The sequence below is a fragment of the Ostrinia furnacalis genome, unplaced genomic scaffold (genome assembly GCF_004193835.3).
Source record: "Ostrinia furnacalis isolate ACB-3 unplaced genomic scaffold, ASM419383v2 OfSCF5121, whole genome shotgun sequence".
Taxonomy (NCBI): domain Eukaryota; kingdom Metazoa; phylum Arthropoda; class Insecta; order Lepidoptera; family Crambidae; genus Ostrinia; species Ostrinia furnacalis.
The window spans coordinates 3182-23043 of record NW_021135360.1 but is presented as its reverse complement, the minus strand read 5'-3'; the positions used below and the strand labels follow the sequence as shown (position 1 = coordinate 23043).

Here is a 19862-nt window from a genome sequence, read left to right as displayed (position 1 = left end):
AACGCCAAAATAACTTGAACAGAATCAATATGCGTTCTGAGAACGCCGCGGAAAACCGATAGGGTGCCTTAGTAAAGTGTTACAACCACAGGTTTACTGCAAAACGATGCTGACGGATAGTGGACTTTATTACTTACTTGTTTGTTCGTTTTTATGAATCAAATTGCGTTGAGTGTTATGAGTCGTCGTTGGTGGTGACACCTTGCAAATAATATCGCTTCTCAGTGAGACCACCGACCGGACGCGGCGCGTTTGAGAGCCCGCGATGGGCGGGCAAAGTTTCCTATTTTGTTTCAATGTTTGCATGGAGATTACGTGGCTTGAATATGGATGTTATGCGAATGAAACGTCAGTTATTCAGGAAGTGTTATGGGACCGTTAAGGAGATGTGATGAGATTCAAAGTGTGCAATTATTTCGAAAGCAATCAAGACTTCACATTTGTTAGCACACAAAGTGGAATGGAACTGAAGGCTTGAGTGTAGGCTTTAAAAGATAAATGGAAATGGCTGGATGAAATAAAAAGGAGAGGTGTCGATCACGACACCTCTCCTTTTTATTGCGCTGGACAAAAGGCTTTTCCAAAGATCACTTTGGAAAAGCCTTTTATCCAGCACTGGACTTTCATTGGCTGATGTAAACAGAGAAGCTCAGTTTTGAAACTGGAGATAAATGCTGATTCACAATAGATGTTATTTATACACAACCACGAATACAGTTTTAACAAGGGTTCAGACCAGAATAGATGATGAATGAATACTAGTCTGGTATAATTGAAAATTCTAAAATATTCTAACCCAACCCACACACCCAGGCCAAACCGCCAGTCTTATTTCAAAAAAGTATTTAAACATCAGCTCAAAATATAAATTATATGAAGGCTAGCGGGCCTGTCCCCTCTTGTATGACAATATCATCTATGTATGACGATTTATATCGCGCGGTACATAATATATCTGCGGCGTCGCGATCGACGTCGCCCGACATGACGCGCGCGCGCTTATTTATACCGGCGTTATCACGTGACGACACAGGGCCGGACTCAGAATTGCCAGAGAAATTCCTCCTTACACCTGAGAATTTTTTGGCATGTTTCCAATTTAAATACAATACATAACAATATACAGATAGGCAGAAAGGTTCTGGAATGGAGGCCGCGTACCGGAAAACGCAGCGTGGGACGTCCACCTACAAGGTGGACCGACGACATCGTAAAGGTAGCAGGGAAGCGCTGGACGCAGACCGCTGCCAATCGATCAACATGGAAAGCATTGGGGGAGGCCTATGTTCAGCAGTGGACGTCCTATGGCTGAAATGATGATGATGATGATGACATAACAATATTAACAATTATCTAAATAGCATTGGAATAAAATTGTGACATAAAGCGCGTGCCCTTATTTTACTAGCACTTTCACGTGACCACACATGGACTCAGTGTAGGCAGATGATGAGACGTCAATTTGAGAGGTAAAAGGTTTTTATCTAACACCTAAAGAAGGCAAAATACCAACATTGAAACCATCACGTTAAATAGATGAATAAGATGTATTAGATAATTTCTGGATATTCAAATGAAAAATATAGGTACCATTTAGGTACACAGGGTTCTTAGGTACCTTCTACTTATTCTGGCGGCCTCATCACTAACGCTTGAACTACCTTTTTACGCTCCTAAGTAGCTATAATATTTTATGGCTCGTTCAGCTTGTGCCGCTTAAAACAAAAGCCGTCCTTTTCAATTACAGGGCGCAACTGTACGAGTTCCACTTTAAATTTACACCCTGAATCCGCCCCTGCGGCTTTATAAAGGGTCGCCGCCGCCATAATAGGATGACAGCGAGCCATTGAAAGCACATGTACACTGGACCATTCATCTCGACCCGTTGAACATCGAGTAATGGTACTCAGTACCCCATAACTCCTATGAGTTTCGCCGGCTGTGGTTAAAAGACAGTTTAAGAGACGGTTACTAATCTCAAGTGCTTCAAGTTGAATTTTTAATTCCATGAACTGATTTGAAACTGTAAAAGGTTTAATTAGATATTTTAACGAAAAGATAGAGAGAAAGAAACCTACACAAAAGAAACGGCACAATTTAGGCGGGTGTTTTAGCTATGAACCTACTCGTATCTCTTCCAGACAACCTAGGGATTACTTTATTAAGTCATAGAGTCTAATTTCCAATCCCTTTACTTCAATATTATTACCATCATCATCATCCTCATCATCTCACCCATAGGACGACTGCTGAACATAGGTCTCCCCCAATGCTTTCCATGTTGCCCGGTTGGTAGAGCGGCCTGCGTCCAGCGCCTTCCTGCTACCTTTATGAGGTCGTCGGTCCACCTTGTGGGCGGACCGAATATTGTAATTCAGTCTGACTATTTCCAGACTGTCAGCACATAAGATTCTACCTGTTTGTTGCAATAACGCACCTACTCGGACTACATATAGTAAGATTTTCAGCGTTTAGATTCATACTGCTGACGTTACTTTTGTAATGAAATGGTTCAATTCGAATAACTTTTTACTATTTCTCTACACCCTCTATCCTCCAATCAATTAAAAGTTCACATCACAAAATACCCATATTTTAATCTCGACGAGTACCGAGAACCGAGATCGCTCTTGGACAAGATTAACCCTTTGGTTCCCACGGCGGAGCGCCCGAGGCAACTGAAACCCTGAAAGCTGACAGACGCGAACAAGCAACTAGGAAATTACTCGCCAGGCTTGTTCTAGTTGCCGGTTAAGTTGTTGCTTGTAAATCTATAGCACAAATGTGCAAGTGGAGTAGGAATACAGCTTTGTGTGAATTCGTTTTGTCACGAAAATATGTCGCGTATACGGACCAAAATGGGCTTGGAACTTTTAGGCTGAGTTGCACCACTTAACTTTGACTATAAGTATAACGATAACCGGTGCTTTATGTATGGAGTTTGACCGACTTTTGACGTTTGTAAAAATTAATGTAAGATGGTGCAACCCAGCCCAGGAATGCAGATAGGTAGACATGAAATTAACATATCAGTAACCTATTTTACAATTGGGAAGGATGATTATGCTCATTCAATAAAATGTTACGCGGAAAGTGGACTCTAGCTAAGACAGCATCTTCTACCAATTAATTGATTATGTTTAAAAATATTACACAGCCTTCTGTTTTCTAAAGATCGATACGCTGATAGTTTCAATTCTCATAGCTAAACAGAATTTGCAGATCCCTAAACTTTATCAAAGCAACACGACGAATTCCTATAAACAAAACCTAGCGTCCAAAGAGTTAGCATTCTAAACATTCATTTGGTGCAAAATAAACGAGTTCGGTATTCGTACACGGGGGCATTCTGTTTATACAAACGCGGCAGGGCACCTCATGCCTCCCATACTTTATTGCGGACCTGACCTAGTCTTAGGATTTGCATCCAAGAAAACAAAACAAATATCAACCTTAACACGAACAAATAAAGGCTAAGAATTGTCTATTTAATCCACAGTATTAGAGGTCAGACTGCTGAATGAAGTGGATAAAATTATAACTCACATTTACTGCGAACTTTATGCGTTTTGGATGATGAAGAAGTAAGTCTACGAGTTATTGGATGCCCCTCACGATTAGTATTGATTTTGTTAATCAATTATCTTAATTTTGACAAAACAAACTATCTGAAAACTACTTAGATTGAAAGTTTATTATTGAAAAGACATCCATTATAAACATACAAGTTTAAAAATAACAGCCTATTATGTAGTTATCGTTTCATCTATGAAAAGCCTGAAAATCGTCAAACCGTGCCTATTACTATACTATTTACCTTAGAGGATTAAACCAACTTTTTCACCCATCTGCTTTTGGGACTTTTCTTTTAAATCTATAGAAAGTTTCGTTATTTATGGGTTTAACCCTAAGAAAACGAGATTATGCCAATACTTATCATTTCAGAAGACAGATAACATGTGAATATATTAATTTAGTCCAGAATGTAGAGTTATTATAAGTATCAATAACAAATATAACATAAACAAAACAATGTGTTTTGTTGTTCCCATTTCAAACGATGCAAAACAAAACACTCTGTAGAATTTTAGGTGGTTGGTAGAGCTAAATAAATAAAAGCTAGACATTCCAACTTTCTACAACACGAAGCGTCGAGACCTCCCTAGCGCTCACGCGTCGCGGTCTGCCGATAGAATTCCTCACATCCTACCTTTCATTCACAACTTACAAATGGCTACGATTCATTAAATGCGCTGCGGTGAAACTTGTCAGCGATTCTTCTAATTATCAAAGCATCTTTTTAACTGCCCACGTCGTTTTACCTTCCTCAACCGACTTAATCGTGTAGTAAGAAGACTCAAATTTGACTGTCCAATTTCAAACATCGTTTGTCCGTCTATACAAATATTCGTCACGGTGGAGGATCGCCAGATAAAAAAGGATAGACGTTCGCCATGTGAGGCCTAATTAAGATATGTATCCGACCAGCCCAGCCCTTCGCTTTCAAACACTATTGTCCCTAACATATTGGACAATCATGTACAAAAAGATGATCGTGTTATGTATTGTCTGAAACGATCCCCTGATAATGCCAGAATAAAGTGCTTGAAACTTAAAATAAGTTTCAATCACTTCAATACTTTGGAACGTTTCAATCATGTTAAGTGTTAAAAGATGAGCCAAATGAGCTTGAAAATGTGGTTTCAATAGAGCTATCCAATTAACAGCCTTTAAATCTTTCTAATCGCATGCTACATTATTCTAATATTAACATATCTTTAATGTAATCAACACTCATTGTTCACTCGCCTAACAAAACAACGTTAGAACATCCGCTTTTGTGTGTTAGTCCAATCATTTTTTTACTAGGCGTGTGCGGCGAACATCATAAACACATTTGCATCTCGAGCGAAGCCCACCGCAGAATCCACCTCAATCGATCGCTAAAAAATTCATCGCATTATACTCGACGCAACTACCTATATAACTGATCCCCAGTGAAATACGACCAAAATCTCAAAAGCAAAACCCAAACTTTGAGTCTTATTCCGACCGTGTAAAAGCCAGATCGAAGCCATCGACATGATCTTATAAGCTGTTATGAGCAGGAGAGATTCCAATACAATAATACGTGCATTGGGCCGGCGCGCGCGCAGTCTGATCTGACCACTACTGTGCATTTCCCACGGGCTGCGTATTCCTCCGTCCCGCTCACTCTGTATAGCGCCGTCTCGTTCTGCCCTGATGGACTGGAGCTCTTTCGTTAAACGCAGACACCCACACACGCTGTCGGTATTTCAGTTTGTTCCGAGGTGGAGACCGACATAGATTACGTCAGCCCACGGGTTGGTGAGCTAGAAGTTTGTTATCGATGTAACATCGCGCTTGTTACACGACTAACCCTATGTTTTTGAACAGCAAATCGTTTGAGAAATATCAATTTATGATTATAGGCGTAATGCAGCAAATACTGCACACCCTGACCATGAGTCCATCATTATACATCTTGACGTATCTGAAAGGGCGAAAAGCTTCCAAATGTAATTAAACATTTTAAGGCAAAAGAGAATAGGCATCTGCTAGCCAATAATAAACCATACTACCCTAAATAGACTGCTCCTCTACATATAACATCAGGTGAAAATGCAGTCTCACAAAATTTAAAATTTACCATAAAAACTTACGTATTAACATAAGCTCACATTTCTCACACATGTTTTCCGTCGACCAATAGACGCTCAGATTCTGAAATATAGCAATTTATTAATACATAAATAGGTCTGAGTCAAGATTAGGGTCATTATCTATTATAATTTAATTGCTTTACATACCCTATTTTCTAACATCCCCCGGAGCAATCACGCGCACGCCTAGAATTACAATGCTTAACCCAATTTCCAGAATCGTTCCACATTGGCAGGCAATAATTTCAGACACGAAATGAACTAAAAGAATTTCCCACCGACTTCAAATTGCAAAACCGTGAGTAATAGTGAGCCAATCTGCGATCCATTCGTAGTTTTGACGACGCCGTACTGTTTACGGTATCCATTGACGAGTTTGGTCTTTTATAAGACTTAATATCTGAGTAAAACGGTCAATGTAGACGGTAAATGTGAAAATGCGAACGTAGGTTCGTTGTAATAGAGCTGCCTTGGTACCGGGTTGTCTAATTCCCATCTGTCTAGAGACGCGTGCGCGTCGCATCCGCTGTCAAGCGTCGCCGCGGGCGCAGAATCCATTGCAACTAATCAGGACGAAATATTTCGGGCAGATTAGTTCTCATCCACAAAGTTAGCTGTCAAAGTAATTGCGGCAATTTTACGTCACTTTTTTACTGAAGTGTTTAACTTATACCCTATCGTTAGGTGTTGTTGTTATTGCAATATAATATTGCATAACTGTTTTATAGGGAATGTTACTATTATAGCGTCATTTTACCGAACTTTAAAAAATTTGGTTCTTAATGTGTTGTCAATGTTTTGGTGTTAAAATAAAAATCTAGTTTTATTTAATTATAAAAAAACTTTATTTTTCACTTATCACCTAAACCTGGTCTATACAGCATACAGACCAAAAACCGTTATCTTTCAACAACACATAACACTAAATCAACAAATACAAATCACTGACCCAAACAATTTAATTTGGCAATCATATTTTCACAATAAAATTATAGAATGTTTGCTTTACATTAATTTCGAGAAAATGTATTTGTCACCCTAATCCGATTATGGTTACAATTTATAAATTGTAATTAAATGTTAAACTAAAATTAACGATGGATAGAATTTATTTATAGTAAATAGCCTCAAATTGCCCCAAAAAATATTAGTTTTAACTGTAATTGATTCGGAAAATACTTGATACATATTTCTACAGTTAACTGCACATCAGAACATACATTTTTGCAGTTAAATAGTCTTATAACATCTTAACAATAAGCCGCAGCAGAACTAAAATCGCTGACATAGTCCGACGGATTAGCAAGCTGAAGTGGTAATGGGCACTGGGTAGGGCACATAGTACGCAGAAATAGCCGCCGATGGGGCAACAAGGTTCTGGAGTGGAAGCCACTTACCGGAAAACGCAGCGTGGGACTTGCACCCACAAGGTGGACCAATGATCTCATAAAAACGATGGATGCACGCCATTACCAAGCGGGCGATATAAAAATCATTAAGGGAGGCCTATGTTCAACAATGGACGTCCTATGGCTGAAATGATAATGATGAAGAAAGTTGTATTGAAATTTTAGTATCTGTCAGAAAACTTCTTATTTCTGACAGTAGCCGTCAGAAAACTTTTTATTTCTGACAGTGGCCCACAGTGAAGTCTTGTAAAGAACTAAGGATATTGAGCACTCTCAAAATTAATAATACTGTGCGTCACATACATTACAAACACAACAATTTTCAAATATAAATGTATGATCAAAACGTTATGTTATGGTTTACTTAAGTTCTATTATCGTATCCTTATAATTTATGTAATAATAAATGAAACCCGTAGTCAAAGAAAAAAAATAGACATTAAAGATAATAAGAAAATAATAAAAATTAATTCAAAGTAGCGACAACTAGCGAGATTCTAGCCTTAACCTATCATAATAGTAACGAAAAAATGGAATTTATGCACGGGATACCTTTATGAAGATAATTTAATATTTTGTCAAAGTAAGAAGTTACAATTATTTCACTAACTATGTATCATCAATAGCACCAACAATAATATGTTGTACTATACATTATTGTTAAAAAAAGGGGTTATTCTCAAAGGTCCACGACTCTTTTATTCTTATTTACCACTGGGTCCATGGAATTTTAAATGCTTTTCGTGGATCCATTGGGAATCAATGTATGAACTAAACAGTATAGCTGTGGACCTTTGGGAATAAGCCAAAAAAGTAGTATAATTTCACACGCTTTTCTTTATGCATTTTATGCAGTACCTACCACACTGAATAATCTCTTTTTTGAGCACCATAAAGAGGTATGTATGTTTTACAACTCGACTTAAAATAAGTGAAAATATATTCTTGTAGCAACGCTATTTGCAGTGAGCTTTTTGTTTTATCCTCAACGAAGAAGCTCTTGGCCTGCATCGCATTTGATGGAAAATTATTAAGTAGATTCTTATTACCGGTTTTATAACACCTAGTTCGCAAATTTTGTGTGTAAGCACTAAAATCTATTAGCCAATATTAATTTCAGCGTACAATTTTTTTTATGTATGGCAAGGCAGGTATTTCACCGCAATCGCACTTAATGTTAAGTGAGATGCAGTCTAGGATGGTACATATCTGCCCTGTAAGTGCCTATTCACTCTCGCCTTGAAAAGGCCCGGATTATAGTGTTCTGGAAAGACAGCAGCAGGCAGCGAATTCCAGTCCCTAGCTGTTTGCATTATAAAAGAGCCATAGAAACGCTTAGTGCGAGCTGGTGGAAAGTCGACAATGTAGGGATGGTACGCTAACCTGCGTTATTACATTATTGTAACATTTGAACGGATATTGAGTCATTTGAGAGAAGGTGTAAGGTATCAGTGGTAGTGACATAGCTCATAGAACTGATGTCCGTTTGGAGCAGAAAAGTTCTCGAATGGCGTCTTCCCGAGTATCTGGTGAAGGTCGCAGGACTGGGCTAGGGTGTTGAAATCCAGCCTTGGTCCAGGAAGCGGATGATTACCGACATTATTACTGATGGAAGAATCAAGATACGACTGTTCACCAACTACCAACCAACTACTAACAGCGTGCTATGGAAAGGGCTATGCTCGGTGTTTCTTTACGAGATCAAATCAGAAATGAGGAGATCCGTAATTAGAGAATACAATCCCGGTATCCCGATTCCCGGGATCGCGACCCTTTTCTGATCCCGAAAATCCCGGGACTATACTTGGCTAATCCCGGTATTTTCGGGATTGATAATATAAACAGGTCTATTTTGCATTCTACGATCCGTTGCGCTTTGACTATGACCTTGCCTAGATTATACCTTAGCATAAAATTATATAACGATAAAAAACAAACCTAAGGTACGATACGGACACGGACTTTACAGGTACGGCCCTAATAATATCTTTTTCGTAGACCTTAGAAGGGACTTTCCCACTCGGAATACTTCGATAAGGTAATTCGCCTTCTCTTAAGGTAACTCCCCGACGGGCTAACAGGGGTAACACCCGATCACCTCATATCAAAATATTGTTGCGGGGTAATTCCCCTTCGGGGATTCCCTGTACGAAAGTTTAAATACGCCAGGAATTTTTATTTTATTTATTATTCTGCCAGTGACAAGTTTACGTAGGTGACGTCATTTAAATTTGAAAGCAAATTATCTGAAATTAAGTATTTTAAACGGCGGCCATGGCGGGAGACTTTGTTAAACATAAAAAAGACAGTGATACGTCATCAGTGTGGAGTAATTTTTTAGTTGCGAAAGACGGGAATAGTGCTAAATGTAAGCGATACCCAGCTATTCTCAAGACTATGGGTGGATCAACTAAGGGATTACATACACGTCATTTTTCATCCAAACATAACATCAAAATTGTATCAGCTAACGTTATTCGTACAACAGCTTCCACATAAGGCTGATCCCGGGATAGTCCCGGGATCCCGGGATTACCCATCAAAAATCCCGTAATCCCGGGATTGAAAAACATGCTCGGGATTGTATTCTCTATCCGTAATCAACCGTGCGATGTGGAAGTCATTGGGGGAGGCCTATGTTCAGCAGTGGACGTCCTGTGGCTGAAATGATGATGATGATGATGATGATGATGATGATGATGATGAACCAACTAATAACTCGGGGAGTTAATAGAACGGATTTTACCAGGAATTTCTCTAAGAGTGAGCCATGAAACAAATGACCGATGGGATAGAAGAGATCTTGGATGGAAATCTCAATTTGGCAAGCGCAAGATACACGTTACTAGCTGTAGTTTGGGAAAATACGCCATATTTGATTAGTTGGCAAGCAATTTTGAACTGAGCAAAGGTTTGACGTATGACGAGTCAATAAACTTTTATATGTAAAAAAACCTTACAGAATAAAATAGGCGAAGAACTACATTTTACCCTGTCGCCGTTAATGTTATGTTACGTAATTATTAACATCGTAATAAACTACGCCATGAAAAAACGTTAAATTGTAAAAATACAGACTAGGTACTTTTTCTAACTATGTATATTTTTTTACTACACATTACGTTCCTTTTATAGTAATTAGAGCATTATAATATAATTACCCGGCTTAAAAGCCTACTTTTTTTTTGGAATGGTATCAAAATATCAATTTTCAATTTAGAATTTTTATTTTTAATGTCCAATAAAGTTACAAGCGCTTGGAATGGAAATAAAATGTTTACGATTCTTTTATGAACAAATTTTGTAGCAAAATCGCGCTTAATAAACAACATAGATGCCATATAAGTTTATTTCGATGTGATCAATCCCATCATATCCTTTGAAAAACAATGTCTGCTCTATTTTATAAATCTTTGGATAGTATAATTCTATCTCACACTGAACAATTACAAGTGTAAAAATACACGTATTTTCGAACAAGATATGGCTCATGACATTAACAGCAAATAGCTGTTTTAACTTCAATCTCAAATGAGATTTTTCACAAATCTAAATCTTACTGACGCTAACCATACGAACTTAACGAAAATGTAGTCACATATTCTAATTAATTAATTATCCATTTGTCACAAGGTACATAGGGTACTTAAAACTAAAAGAGTAAATTATTTGACATAGTCAATATAAGTACAAAAATAACAACCGACTGGTTCACCTCTATAAACTTTATGTTCTCTATATTTAATCGAATCTGATGTCTTTTTTTATTATAAGACACTATTATGGCACAGATGCCAGTGTGCCCACAAAATTCAATTTTTCAAGCATAAAAAGGCAATATTAACATAATAATCTCCCGGTAGCCTAAAAGAAATTATGACACCTAAAATTAACATTCATATTCTTTATAATCTATGCTACACCATAAAAATAGTATACAAATACAGTTATATCACGTCACTCATAGCGAATTGATCGATTCAATATCTTTTAAAAACTAATTTTGAAAACTGAATTAAAATTTAATCACACTAAAATGAATGAGTTCTTCTAAAATGCTTGTCTTGGAGTTAATTTTAACTGGTGTCATCATACTTATTATGTATTGTGGCTACAGGACAAATAAGGCTAATAAACTAAGAAAGAATTAAATTTAACTTTACCAAACTAGTAGTTATTCAAGCAATAATTCCTTCAAAAGGCATGATTTAACTCACAATCAACTTATTTCGTGGACAAACTGGCATATCAAAGGCAGTGGCGCTTTTAATCTAATCAACCTTAAATACACGCTATAGACTCTTCATAAGAAGTATAGTCTGTCGGCCAGTGCCTCTGACGGCTCCTGGTGAATGTTTTGGCCGACCAATGACGCCAGTTTGTGGGCGTATTGGCACGGGGCTGGCACTCTGACTGTGCCCGGCCAGTTGTAGTACAAATGGCACATTTTGTACGTCAACCGTTGGCACTGGTCGGGCGTCATTCCGCTGTCGTCGTGAATGACGACGTAGTGTGTCGGCGTTACCGTACCTTGGTTCACTTTCTGCGACACGATCAGGAAGTCGTACCTGTTGGACAAAATGTTTTGTTAAATTAACAATATTATAGGCTAAGCTTCACCATCTTACTTTAACAGTAACTGTAACAATAACCAGTGTTTTGTGTGGAGTTTGTCAGATCTTTGACGTTTGTTAAAGTTAAAGTAAGATGGTGCAACTCAGCCTTAGATATACGTGCATTCACATGTCAATAATAGGCCTCCCCAATACATGTGAAATAGATATGGATTATCCTTATCATAATTATGCAAAATAACAGCTTTTGCATGGACCTGAGTTTATAGACGATTAGTGCAATTTATTATTGACTTCTATGATTCGAGCTCAATACCGACAACAATCGGAAATCGGGCGAGGCGAGGTTGCTCGAAGCGAAGTGCATGTCTGCACTATCTTACTTCGATTAGCTTCAGCCACTTCGCAAGAAGTTAGGTCGAAAATTATAGATCAAATAACCCTACAGTCAGTCATAACATAATCAAATCTTTTTTCATTGTTTTTGGACCATAAGACAAGCGAATAAGGTTCAAAATATGGTGGGAACTATATTCCCACTACCTTATCAATAGATACAACACACAATCAAAGGTTTTTTTGGACCATAAGACATAATCATAATCAAATCTTTTTTCATTGTTTTTGGACCATAAGACAAGCGAATAAGGTTAATATTATGATGGAAACCATATTCCCACTACCTTATAAAGATACAAATACACAAACAAAGGTTCTTACCAGTCGCGGCGAGTGATGGCATGATCGACAACCGTGCCTGGGTACGGATTGTCGTACCCTTTGTGGTTCTTCATGAATATCCTCGTGTTGATGCGCTTTTGCACCACCACATACGTCAGAGTGGGCTTGTACGTCTCACCCATGAGCGAGAAACACACTTGCATTTGAGGGATCTCGAAATCTTTGATCACTTTGAATTGCCCGTCGCCTACGCCGTCTCTGTAAGGACAATATTCTTCGTCAAAGATTGGATTAATACTCGTAAGTAATAAACAAAATTTCCAACACACATGTACTCGTAGAGCTCTGACTTTTAAAATAATTAATGAAAGACGAATTCTTTCAAGTTATGGTTGATTTTTAGAACGATCTTGGATTGGCAGCCATTTTTGTTAGCTGTAACTCAGACTATTTTTTTTCAATCATAATAACCAATGTGAAAGGGAAGTTGAGTGCCCCCAAATCATACCGTTTTCTTAAATTAACTGAAGATTGGACTATACGTCTCTTTTGCAGCTTCAACTTTGACTGACGCTTATGAAAGAAAGATTACGCAGTTCCCAGAAAAACCGTTTTCCTTAACACTATAACCTGGGCCTTTTCAAGGCGAGAGTGAATTGGCACTTACAAGGCAGATATGCACCATCCTAGACTGCATCTCACTTAACACCAGGTGCGATTGTGGTCGAATTGAACCTGCCTTGTCATGTATAAAAAATAGCAAGACACGGGTCTTAACGCGACGTTTATTAATGAGTTACGGCTGCAGCATCGCAGCCGAAACGTCGAGTCGTGAGTACATAAATAATAATGTAACTCATTAATAAACGTCGCGATTTTAAATGAAATGGAACGCGAATGTTTAAAATCTTATATGTATAAAAAAAATCTGTCGATGTCGATTTCAAGAGGGACGATACCTGTATATGATGATCCTGTCAGGCAGGCATCCGTTGGTTCGCAGGTAGTACTTGAGGGAATCGACGAGGCAGATCTTGAGGTGGTCCACGATCTCTTGCCCGCGGTCTTGGAACACCGCCTTTGAGTACCAATGCGTCATCGGTTGGTTGTACGACGCTACGAAGGCTGGAGACAAAGAAACAAGTCTTATTTCTGAAACGATCCTGGGGGACTACTCCTTTACGCTGTTTACGTAGTTTCGGGTCTATCTGTCACTGTCGCTCATGCTGGCATCTCGCTTTGTGTGAGAAGGATGACAACATTCGAAACTTCTAAATTATAAAGCTGAAGACTTTGTTTGTTTACTTCAACGCGCTAATCTCTGGAACTACAGGTACGAAAAAATATTTTTGTGTTTGATAGATAGACAGAATCGAGGAAGGCTTTAGGCTATATAACATCACCCAACAGCCAATAGGGGCGGAGCAGTAAAGAAAAATGTTGCAAAAACGGGAAATATTATCAAACTATTTTCACGCGTACGTAGTTGCGGGCACAGCGACCACGAGCCGGAAGACGTTGAATTAGACGTAGTGTGCGCAGGCCCTCCACTAGGTGGACCGACGATCTGGTAAAGGTCGCGAGCGGTGCATGGCCATTGGCCGGTCGTTGTGGAAATCCTTGGGGGAGGCCTTTGTCCAGCAGTGGACGTCATTTGGCTGAAACGAAGTGTCTTTTATAATACATACCGCACACGCTTTTCTTCTTCCTGCTGGCATCGTGGTATGAGTCGATACCGATTATCATGGCCGACTTGAAGGGAATGGTGATGTTCCACAATGTGCCTCCCAGCTTGCAGTTCATTTGAAGCAGTATCTTTTGAGTGATCGCGCGAATCTTCTGTTGGTTCATTATCGTGCGCGCGTTGATAACCTGAGAAATAGCGTTTCATTAATAAATACGTATATGGGTGCATTTGGCGGAAAACAGCGCTTATAAGCAAAATGACGACCGCTACGGCCCAGAATAGACGGTGAAACGAAACTGCAACGAAACTACAACGTCTAGTTGAGTTGCATCTAAGTTTCTGCCATAGCGTCCATTGAGACCACACATGACGCGACCAGTTTGAAACTTTCAGTTTCATTAATCAAAATCATCAGAAAGTTGCAGTTTCGTGGCAGTTTTCAGCGAGGACACGTTTGTTAACATTTGCTAACTTCAATATTGAAGTGTTTCATTAATTTTTTAGCAGTGCAGTGTGTAGCCAAGATCTACAACTTGACCGCCAATAGGATAAAAACCCAACCAGTGAAGGTAGTTTGTCCCGGAAGAAAGATAAACTATCATCGGACCCGCAACGAAATTAATCAGAAGAACATAGGAGGAGTTCGAAGTTAAGGTTCAACTTCTCTCCATTGCAAAGCTGACAAAGAAACTGCCCAAAAAATGCATTTGAAAAATCAGAAATCTGAAACTTTTAACAAAATGGCCGCTCACTCGGTCGCCATCTTGATTTTCTGAATTTTCGGATTTTTCCCTTAATTTGGGTCGTATAACCGACCAAACCCCATTTTTGGATTTTTTCTGCCATATCTCCTTCTGTCCGTCCTTAAGTTTAAAGACACCCATGTCGAAAAAAATACTTTTCCCCGTAGCTGCCAGTGTTGCCAGGTGATCGAGATGAAAATGGTCAAATGTCATTTGTACGACCCTTTTGCAGGAGGCGTCATCCAAATTTTTTGACCGGAAGTCGTTATTTCCACTTTCGACATTTTTGGACCAAATCTCCCAAAGCATGGCAACACTGGAGGAATTTCTTCACCCAAGCGACACCTCTTGACAAGACACACAAACGCCTCATACAACTCGTCTTTCCCAAATGTTGCCAACTACTCTAAAAATGTCACCTTTCCGTTTTATTTTCACTTTACAAAATTCGACAACCGTCATTCAGGACTGATTTTTCGCAGGCAACCCTATACCACCGTGTTCATAATGAAATAATCTTTATTTTCATTTAAATTTGATTAAATTATCAGACCGGTGCAAAATGCTCTATCAATTTACCTGTTTATACCTGGCAACCCGAGAGTTATGACTGGAAAAGAATAGGCAACCTAACGTTTGCATATTCTATGGGCTTCATACTTTCGATTGGTATGGAGTTTGTTTAATAGTCAAACCGATGAAATATTAAAAAAAAATCTTTTTTTAATGATTAATTAATCATATCCTGGACTGATATTTATTAGGCAACCCTTAAGCAATATAATTATTGACATGTTAAATTGAATATAAAATATGTTTCATCAAATAAGCATCTCGGTGAAGGTCGTTGTATAGCGGGATCTTAGACTAAATAGCTACAGTAAAAAATCTACTCAAGCGTGACGTAACGCGCCATTTCAACTCGATGTAGCACTGTTATTATTTAATTATGAAAGAAAATAAAAAATATGAGTCTAATATTTTCTAATTATCTGTCTTACGGACAAATAATTGTGTCATCTAGCCTATTCTAATAACAACGTACCTGTGAAGCCACTGGCTTCTCAGCGCAGCACAACTTTTTTATAGTCGCGTATCGGTCGTCCCTGGCCGTCGGACAAATCACCACCACCAGTTGTAGCGCCGTCGAGAAGCATTTCCTCAGGGCTGCCGTATAGCAATCAGAGCGGTCGCTGGGCAGACATATCACTTCAGGGTTCCCGACGACGATGCCCATAGGACGGCATGATCTCTTGAGGGTGTCGAGGAAATTCTGAAAGTGTTAAAGTTCATTATGTTTATTACTTGCAATTAGACATAATCCTACTATCCTACTAATCCTACTAATATTATAAATGCGAAAGTTTGGATGTCTGAATGTTTGTTACTCTTTCACGCAAAAACTACTGAACGGATTTTGATGAAACTTTACAGTATTATTGTTTATAACCCAGAATAACATATAGGCTATAATTTATGATGATCTGTGACAAACTAAATTTCACGCGGGTGAAACCGCGGGCAAAAGCTAGTGTATATAAGCGTCTTTACATGTCGTTATATAATTTTATTGGTACTGCGTCGGGAATAAAACATAGGTCTGAAGAAAAGCAACACTAGAAACTCGTCAATTACAAGAGTATCAGAGGTTTGATATAACAATTGATTTTTAATGTGTCTCGATTCGAGGGTAGTTAAAGAGCTACGTGAATACTTATTATAAAAGACTGACAACAGTATATCAACTTAGTATTTTTTCCATATCAAATGCATAATTTATTAAAATGCCTAATAACAATAGGATAGTTTCTTAAAAAAAAAACTTAGTCCGTCTATTCAAAAAATATTGGACACGTATATTTTATTTGTGAATCAAATAACTTGTTACTTAGTTATGGTGCGTTGAAGTTCCGCGTTACGTCACTAAGTGCTACTGTTTAAGCACTCCTTGACGTCATGGGCCTCTCCTTTGGACTTTGGCGCGCTTTATCTCTTTAAATTTTCATTCCTTTGCAAAAGTGAAAAATACGTATCCAATACTTTCGATGAGTTAACTAATTCAAACTCTTGCTTTTTACTCAGAATACGTCCCTATTCCACAACTTGTCTTCTCTTTATTTAATTTTTAGCGTTAAGAGTCGCATCGTCATTCATCCAGTGTCTAAGTAGCTCAGTTGGAAGAGCAGTCGCCCGGCAAGCGGAAGGTCGTGGGTTCAATTCCCGCCTTAGGCAGTTCGATTTTTTCAAGTTTTTTTTTTTTTTTTTTATGGCAACCAAACCTCTCTAGGAGGTTTATTTCTGCCAATGTCGAGTGAAAATTGACATAGTTATCAATAGAACGTGGGTGTTTCAGTTCTATTGATTTTTCATGGATTCCGTGGAGTTAAGTATGCTCGTAAGCAGGTTTCAAGACGCCACCGGGTCCAAAGCGGGTTGTTCATACGACAACCCACTCGACACTCGATGCGCGCTCAAACTCGAAGTATTTCAATGTTTTTTGTAATTTACCACTTCACTGCACTTTAGAACACAAAATAACACCAAATTTGTACACTAAAATCCATTAAATAATAAATTGAAACCATTAAAACAGATCGACCATGCTTCCCGTTCAACTACCCTCCACGGAATCCCTTTTTTCAAGTTATTTATAATTTTCAAATTGTCTTCTCTTGTCTGTCACAGAGGCTGTCAATACAAACTCACCGTAGTAACATCCTTATCCCGAGGTGTGTGCAACACCACCCATCTAAGTATATCGACAGCTTGCATCACCGCATTCCTGGTGACTTCATTGTTCCACTCCGCCTCGGGTTTGCCCGGGATCTTGACGTTATTCCCGAAGTGTATAGGCTCGGGCGGCAGCGTTCGCGCAGTTATGTTTATTGTCTCTGGCGCTATACTGAGACCCCAACCGGCCAGGCGGTTTTTGGCCGTCTCGTTTTCCATCACGTTTTGAATGTACTGGAAAGGAAGATTGTTACAAATTGATGTTCGTCTATCGTGTGGACTGCAACAATAGACTCGTTCGTTCGTTCGTTTCAGCCAAATGACGTCCACTGCTGGACAAAGGCCTCCTCCAAGGTTTTCCACAATGCACGGTCCTGCGCTGCCCGCATCCAGGCTCTTCCCGCGACCTTTACGAGATCGTCGGTCCACCTAGTTTACGTACGTTCCCCACGCTACGTCTTCCAGCCCGTGGTCGCCACTCGAGAACTTTTCTGCCCCAACGGCCATCGTCTCTACGAGCTATGTGCCCCGTATTGCCCCGTAACAATAGACTATTTGACACCATTCGAAATCACAACTTCGTTGATCTAAGAAGGGGCAGGGTCCGGTCCTTATCACACTAATATTATAAATTACGGGACTATTCCCTCCCTTACCTCTCGTTCCCACCACTGCAACTCCTGTGTAGCCAGTATCTACAGCTTGACCGCCATAAAAACCCAACCAAAGAAGGTCAAGTTTGTCCATTCTACTAATATTATCAAGGCGAAAGTTTGTGAGTGTGTATGTTTGTTACTTATTCACGTCTAAACGGCTGGAGCGATTTTAATAAAATTTGATATGGAGTTAGCTGACACCCTGGATTAACATTTAGGCTACGTTTTACCGCGGCTAACACCGCGGGGCACAGCTAGTGGACACTAAGAATGAAACGGCGCAAATGAATGAGTAAGGCGATGAATTTGACGTGATGCGGGTATAAGCGGCAACGTCCTTCATGAGTCGGAATTTAGCTCGCTGGTCATCAGTCCACCTGATCAGCTGGTATAACTCAAGCACCAGGAATATCATCAGTCCACCATTTACCTTCTTGAAAGCCGCGTGGCGCTGGTTAGGCGTGATGCGGGTATAAGTAGCGACGTCCTTCATGAGCCGGAAGTTAGCTCGCTGGTCGTCGGTCAGCCCAGTCAGCTGGCACAGCTCAGGCACCAGGCATATCATGAAGTCCACCGGCGCAGGCTGTCCGGACATAAGCTTCGATTCCCTGTAAGATCATATAAGTAAGTGAAAAATCAAATTAACAAAGATTTTATCGTACATATTGTCGGAAAATTCAACGATAATAATCCGCTGTCTGCCGTAGATATATTTTTTTATTTTTCCTAAAGTTTACCTACGCTCGGCGTTAAATAAATCGCACATCCTGCGACAAGCACTTTCAAATGTATGCATCCCCACCTCCCACCAATATTAGTACCATTTGAAAGCCTAGTTCATTGGTACCCAAAGTGGGGGGGCGCCCCCCCATGGGGGGCTCAAAGACCTTTAAAGGGGGACGCGGGCCATCTCTAAGAAACCTGCGACCGCTGAGAGAATGCATTCCAGACTTATCGTTACGACCAATAAATAATCTTGACTGAAGGATGGGGGGCGCGGCATTTTTTGTATGGTCGAAAGGGGGCACGTCTCAAATAAGTTTGGGAACCAATGGCCTAGTTCTAAAGCCCGGAAACAAGGTTTAATGCTCTACTCTACGCCATCATTTTGACAACTATAAATAAACATAATTAACATAATATTATGCCTTACTTGGATATCAACATAGGTTGATCCCAATCCATGATTTCGATCCCGTAGTTTTTCTTATAGTAGTCAATATAACTGATCTTGATCACCTCTCCCTTTTCATTTTTCTCAAACGTCGATCTTGGTGTCATAGTATCATCAATGTGGTCCACACTAAAAATGAAATAATAACAACACATAGTTAAATGTCTAAACAAATGTTAAATGAAATTTGGTTCCGGTTTTTAGATAATAAAATACTAAAGGTTGATAATAATAAACACAAAGTTGACAATGAATGAACTGACAAGAAAGTTCAAGAAACACGTGGTCTTAGAACTCTAGAAAACAATCACAAGTTTTACTATGAGTGCTTACATTATCTATATAAATAAAAATGAATTGCTGTTCGTTAGTCGTTAGTCTGATTAAAACTCGAGAACGGCTGGGCCGATTGAGCTGATTTTGGTTTTAAAATGTTTGTCGTAGTCTAGGGTAGGTCTAAACGGTGAGCAAATAAGGAAAAAACCGGCCAAGTGCGAGTCGGACTCGCGCACCGAGGGTTCCGT

At 39.3% G+C, this 19862-nt stretch overlaps 1 protein-coding gene across 1 annotated transcript; it reads right to left on the bottom strand.

The window, feature by feature from the left end:
* Positions 1–9390: 9390 nt before the first annotated feature.
* AGO3 (Argonaute 3) lies at positions 9391–19493 on the bottom strand. The gene is made up of 8 exons (XM_028315439.1): positions 19318–19493; positions 18595–18772; positions 17485–17742; positions 15824–16051; positions 14037–14220; positions 13308–13473; positions 12388–12606; positions 9391–11661 (listed from the first exon to the last, which is right to left on the bottom strand). Exons 1-8 carry the CDS (start codon positions 19491–19493, stop codon positions 11397–11399), a joined length of 1674 nt encoding a protein of 557 aa, XP_028171240.1. The 3' UTR covers positions 9391–11396.
* Between the last annotated feature and the right edge of the window lie 369 nt (positions 19494–19862).

Coding starts and splice junctions, on each gene's coding strand:
- AGO3 (XM_028315439.1), bottom strand. CDS start 19,493: ATGTGTTGTTATTATTTCATTTTTAGTGTGGACCACATTGATGATACT. Junction 18,773..19,317: donor CAACCTATGTTGATATCCAA/GTAAGGCATAAT, acceptor ATGATCTTACAG/GGAATCGAAGCTTATGTCCG. Junction 17,743..18,594: donor GCCACGCGGCTTTCAAGAAG/GTAAATGGTGGA, acceptor CTTCCTTTCCAG/TACATTCAAAACGTGATGGA.